Raw genomic sequence first — 5,586 nt, 5'->3', positions numbered from 1 at the left:
GACCTTGCGTTTTTCTTCAAACTCTGCTTCTGAGATTGCCTCCACTGCTTCATAAATCGTAGCCATGAAGGAATTTATTTCCCAAGAGTTCTCCTTTTTTGGTTGTCTCGGGGCTGGGCTCTCGACGTCTACTTGGCCTAAGTGCTTTCTGGTCATGCTCTCCACGTTCTTGTTCATGTGCCAGCGACATATCATCGAAGGTACGTCGGGATAAACACGGTCCAGTGAGTTTAGACAGGCGAGATCCCGATCAGTGAGAATGACAATAGGAGGGTCTATATCGTTCTCAATCATAAAGAGACGTAGCATGTTGAAAGGTGAAACGAAGTCTTCTTCTTTCTCACTAGGAAGCCAACATTGAGCAACGGGAAGAACTGTATTAGCTCCGGTAACAACATTGATATATTGAGCAGCGGGATGCGATGTTTGTTCGTCTTGTAGGTGCAGTCGGCAACTTGCACATCATGGTGAGGCTTGAAAAGCTCAGTGGTGCCGGGATGAGCCCAAATAAGGTGGGTTACCTCGTTCGTTCTTGATTGACGCGCCACTTGTGATAGAATTTGTGCTTTCGAAGCTCCACAAATAGGGCTTCTATCGCTGTATGAGAAGCTAGATCTCGTCTACGAACAGCACTTCTTGTGTTGGCGATGTCTTTGGCGATCACGAGCGAGTCTGGATCGGCACTTATAAGCGTGGCTTAATTGGTCGAAGAGGTAACCCCTGCTGCAGTCTGGAGCTCCACCAGGTCTGACGTGGTCACCGAGGTTTCTTCCTGAGATCTTTGAGCAGCACGGCGCCTGACAGCAGCATGAGCTCGAATGTCTCGGGACGGTTCGTTGTTCTGGTGAGCGCTCCGTGCCGTGTGAGCAACCCTCCAAGGCCCGTCAATTTCTGCCTTGCTTACAGCGTGCAGTGCAATGTGCATGGGGCATCCTGAGCGTTTTGAACCTCGCATGGTGCGCGTTCGGGTCTCTTCGGTCAAGTGCTGAGTGCCTTCACGGCTCCGGAGCGATCGCACTCAAAGTTCCGTGCCCACACCTTCCTGTCAGCGTCGTCTGTGTACCAAACTCGGCGAAGTGAAAGATTGAACCCGTGATCTTTAGCCCACTGATGCAACGCTTCTTCAGCTAGGTCATGCGAGGCGTACACAGATTGGGGTGGAGGTAAGATGACAACACGTTGAGAGCCGATATTACTCATTGGTGAACTCTGTGTATTTGACAACTTTTGTGGTTCGTCTGCAGTTCGTCTACATCCATTTAAACCGGTACTATACTGGTACTTACTGACTATCTCATCTGCCTATCCCAACCGTGTACGTTTTGTGCGAGGGACCTCCCGATGAGGCCCCTCGTTAGTTTCTCCCTACGTTTTCATAGGCAAATCACAGCGATCTTCTGATTTGTCCGAGGTGCCTCCGATCAATGTGATCCGACACAAAGGATATGTGAGGAGTAAATACCATAAACACCGTCAGTTTAGAGACTCAACACTGCATTTTCTCAAATAGCACCCATGTATAGCCAGGGTACCCCTGTAGCACCCAACGACTCGCTGGCAGTTTTGAACTAGCCAATTTTCTACAAATAGTTGCAAGCCTAGGATATCGACCTCACTCGACGATGAACGCGCAAATCATCGATGCGTTGGTGCAGCTTGTCGATCGGGTAGACTTTGGCCCTCGGAAGCACGACCTGCAGAAGATCAAGACCCGCATACCGTACAGCAATGACCGATACGTGTTGGGCGCGTTCTCATGGGCACGAGTGATGGATTTGGAGGCATCAGCACTGGTGTTCGTTGGCTCGTGTGATTCGGTGGCAGGGGTACGTGGGTATACACGTATTCCGAACAACCCCCAGCACATTTTTCACATCCTTGATGCGACCAACATTCGGGAGTTCGTGGAGAAGGGTGCAAGGGAGGAGCAAGAAGAAGGCCAATTCTGCCCGTCTGACCAGTACAGCGTACACCTGTCAAACTACTACTCCAAGTCGTATTTCCGCACAACGAAGCCTGTATGTGTAGGTCTGAATACTGACTTCAATCTGGGAACCGTGAGTTCCTCATACACGTCGACCACGGGCGTGTGATTTCGTCCCTTCCCCCGTGCGCGAAGACGGCCTTCAAGATTTAAGTGGCATTTCCTCCGGCTTCTAAGGCGACCACATCCTTCAACTACGGGAACAAGGAGGACTTCTTGAATAGAATGCTATGTACGTCTGTAAGCTCGGTGCTTATCCAACGACCCGGCGATGTCGTGTGCTTGAATAATTTGGTGTTTCATTCGGTACTTCTCGTCTACCAGAAGGGCACTGAAATGAGGTGGTGTTTTTGGCGACGTTGTGGTTTGTGAAGTGGACCGCGTTGCGTCGTTTCGATATGTGGCATCAGGAAGCAAAAAGGGTTCTGTATAGTGCAGGTCGTGGACATCAGCCATTACCCGATGTTGCTATGCTGAAATCTGTATTCTCGAATATCGTCTTTGCCACATGAAAGTAACACATCAGGTATGTATACTCGCAGTCCTCCCCAAACACCTCTTCAACGGTGTTTTACTGGGCTGCGTCGGCATCACCCATCACGTAGTGAATAGTTAAAGGCTTACCTATCACAGTAAAAAAACGCGGCGAAGTAGCTGGAGCACCTCTGTGTGCTGGTCTTGTGGCTGCTGCGACACAATAAAGTCCACCAAGAGATGAAATTGTCTCGCTCTATCCGAGATGCCAACAGCGATGACCGGGTAGCTTACTTGAGTGAGCTTGTACGTAGCATCCACGTGTAGGATAAATGATGCAGCATCCCGATTGGCACGGCGTAGAAGTTTTTTCGTGCTAGCTCCAATCACGAAGGGGTTAGCGTCGCTCCCGCTGCCATTGACAGCATTGCCATTCACATCTGTGCATTTTGTAAACGTGAACGCAGCTGCCTCGTCTTCTTGTCCGGTAAAAACGGTTTCCTGCACCTTACGGTGAACGGCGGCACGCAGGTCGCTGCCACCAGGCCGCCCCGTGACATGATGATGCGCAAAGCGCTGGACTCACCAGCGGTGGTGCAGTAGTGGTCTCAGTTAGATTGAAACGCTGGGCTAGCGCGTTTCAAATCCTTTTCGGCTTGAGACCTTGACTAGCCCAATCCATCACTGCCGTTTTCATTGCGTTTGTTAGCACGGGGGCGCTTGCGACGTGAGCAGGGTTAGCATGGGTGTAGGCTTCTTCGATCGGTACGAGATGCGTCTGCTGGCACGTCATGACGCGACCTCTCCAGGGGCAGACAGCAGTTGTCGAGACGTCCTCACAGGCCTTGCACGCGCAATCCAGGCGCTGCATCCGCATTGGATGCGGAATGGCGTTCATAAATACATGGCACTGTTTGAGATCACTTTTCGCAACACGGAACTTCTTACGGCCTCCGAGTAGACGGTCGGTCTCGATCTGGGGCGTCGCAGCCGCGAGTGTCTGCCAATGGTGTCGGAAAACCATGAGGGGTGTTGGGGGAAGTTGGTGGCTGGGTTAGCGGGGTGAGATTGCTGAATGGTTGATAGTAAAGGAAAGCCCGAGTACCTCAAGTATTACTGGCTGTTACTTTTGTGGTGGACATTTGACCATAAGCCAAAATAATCTGCCGAGTGAGCGTCTCCGGGACAACAGTGCTGCTGGTGGTCTGGTGGTGTCACAATCACAATAACGAGTGGTTGATAGGTATCGGTCGGTGCTACATGCATTTCTGGGGTGCTGACTGTATACTTTTGGTGTTTTGTTAACAAAGACTGGTGTAAACAGTACTCCCTCGTATGTGAGGTGCGAGCTACCTGTAGCTACTTTATTTAAATTAAAATGGTATAATACGCTGCCAGTTGCTAGTATTTTCTGCTAGATGTAATTAATTTCGGTGATTTTACTGTCAATTCCGGTAATATTTAGGCCGTGTTCGATCTAAGCTAAAACCAGCTGTAATTGTTATTAAAGAGCTGGAATGTCTCAACCAGCTTTATTCCGCTAAGAAACACAAAAAATGACATCCAGCAGGATAGCTCCAAACGACTGGTTTCAAATTCAGCTCTGGGTTGAATTTTGATTCGTCCTCCTTTGCGCCTTCAAATCCAGCCTTTTTCTGATGGAACACGATCACTTATTTTTATCTTTATTTTACTTAACAAGTGTTCGGTTAAGTACGAAGAACGTAACCGGGCTTTTCCGAACCGGAGCGAACGGCGAATCCAGACCATTCACCGATTCGCCGCCCAGAGCTCAGAGCACCGGACGACCAAGTAGCGCAGAGCTACCGAGAAGAAGCAACCAGGTTGCCAGGAAAATTTTCATGCGCGTTATCGCCTCTGCTCCCACTGCTCCGTCGCGAAACCCGCCGCGGGCGTCGTACTCGTCCCTCGGAGGGAGAACAGTGCGCTTGGAGGCTCCGGATGAGCTGACGGGCCGCTGGGATGGACCCGTGTACGCAACGATTGGTCGTGATCCGGTTCTGCGGGAGTCTGCATCCAGCCCATTCTTCGACGATGCTGACGGATTGAAGCGGCCTGCCTGGCAGGCCACCCTCACGTTTCTGCTGCCTGGTCAGCGCCGATCGGACGTCGACCCCGCGCTCCAGGAGCACGTTGTCGTGGAGTATTGGATCCCACACTGGCGACTGACGCACCCGTCCCATGATTTGTCGGAGGAGCTCCTGGAGCGCCCCCTTCTTTCAGTCTTTCGGTTCCTACGGTTTTCTCAGTTCTTCGTGGCCTCAACTGATTGTGACACCAAGTTCGTTCGTCACACCTCCGAGGTGTACTTATGTGGTCAAGTCCTCTCCTACGTTCGAGCTTCGACCATCGTTTTGGTGGATGACATCAACCTTGTGCTGGATCCGGGATGCAGTTACTTGTGTATGGTGGGCGTGCGCGGCCCTGCGGACGCGCCCCGTCAAGTGGTAGCCGTGCCATTGAATGACATGCGCAGCCAAACCATCTCACGTGAAGGATTCCTGCTGGGCTTTGGACATGGTGTACGCGTCACATCACCACTGCCTGACTTTACGACTGCCTGGCAGTTGTTCACTACGTCACCGCCGGTCGGACCGGCGGGTGTACGATCTGCACTAACGAGTTTATTCAAGGCACCTGCTGCGACGGGTGGTGTCTTGGTCGACATTGGTGGCCAGGCCATCTCGTACGTTACCCCTAGTGGGGCTAAGACTTCAGTGGTTCCCGCTACGTTTGCCTGGCGATGCGTGGCTACCCCGACGTTCGACGATAATGCCTCCGTGGATTTGGATCGATTACATGAGTCGTCAAACGACAATGGTCTTCCCTTGCTTACGCTCGAGGATACGATCCTCACTCCCTGCGACCTGTTCTCTACCGCACGCGCGGTGGACCCACCAGCGGCACCTGGTGCCAGCGCAGCCACGAGTGCTCCACAACGCGGGCCGGACCAGTCTACGACCCACACGTTCTTGCAGCGCCTATTACAGGAACAACGCGACGCCAATGCTGCCTTTCGTTCCCAGATGGAGACCATGACAGCCACGCTGGCATCGTTACAGCAGCAAGTGGCCCAGCCCGCAACTTTGCCTCCGCCGCCCCAGGGG

At 52.1% G+C, this 5,586-nt stretch overlaps 1 protein-coding gene across 1 annotated transcript; it reads left to right on the top strand.

Moving 5' to 3' along the window:
- Positions 1 to 4,320: 4,320 nt before the first annotated feature.
- On the top strand, positions 4,321 to 4,973 carry PITG_16638 (uncharacterized protein; the record flags this gene model as incomplete). Its single annotated transcript, XM_002897122.1, has 3 exons — positions 4,321 to 4,611; positions 4,678 to 4,887; positions 4,956 to 4,973. The coding sequence occupies 3 exons, from the start codon at positions 4,321 to 4,323 to the stop codon at positions 4,971 to 4,973; spliced, it is 519 nt and encodes a 172-aa protein (XP_002897168.1).
- Between the last annotated feature and the right edge of the window lie 613 nt (positions 4,974 to 5,586).

The sequence above is a fragment of the Phytophthora infestans genome, genomic scaffold (assembly GCF_000142945.1).
Source record: "Phytophthora infestans T30-4 supercont1.48 genomic scaffold, whole genome shotgun sequence".
Classification (NCBI taxonomy): Eukaryota; Oomycota; class Peronosporomycetes; order Peronosporales; family Peronosporaceae; genus Phytophthora; species Phytophthora infestans.
Note: the sequence above shows the minus strand (reverse complement) of the source record. Positions and strands in the feature narration are given on the sequence as shown.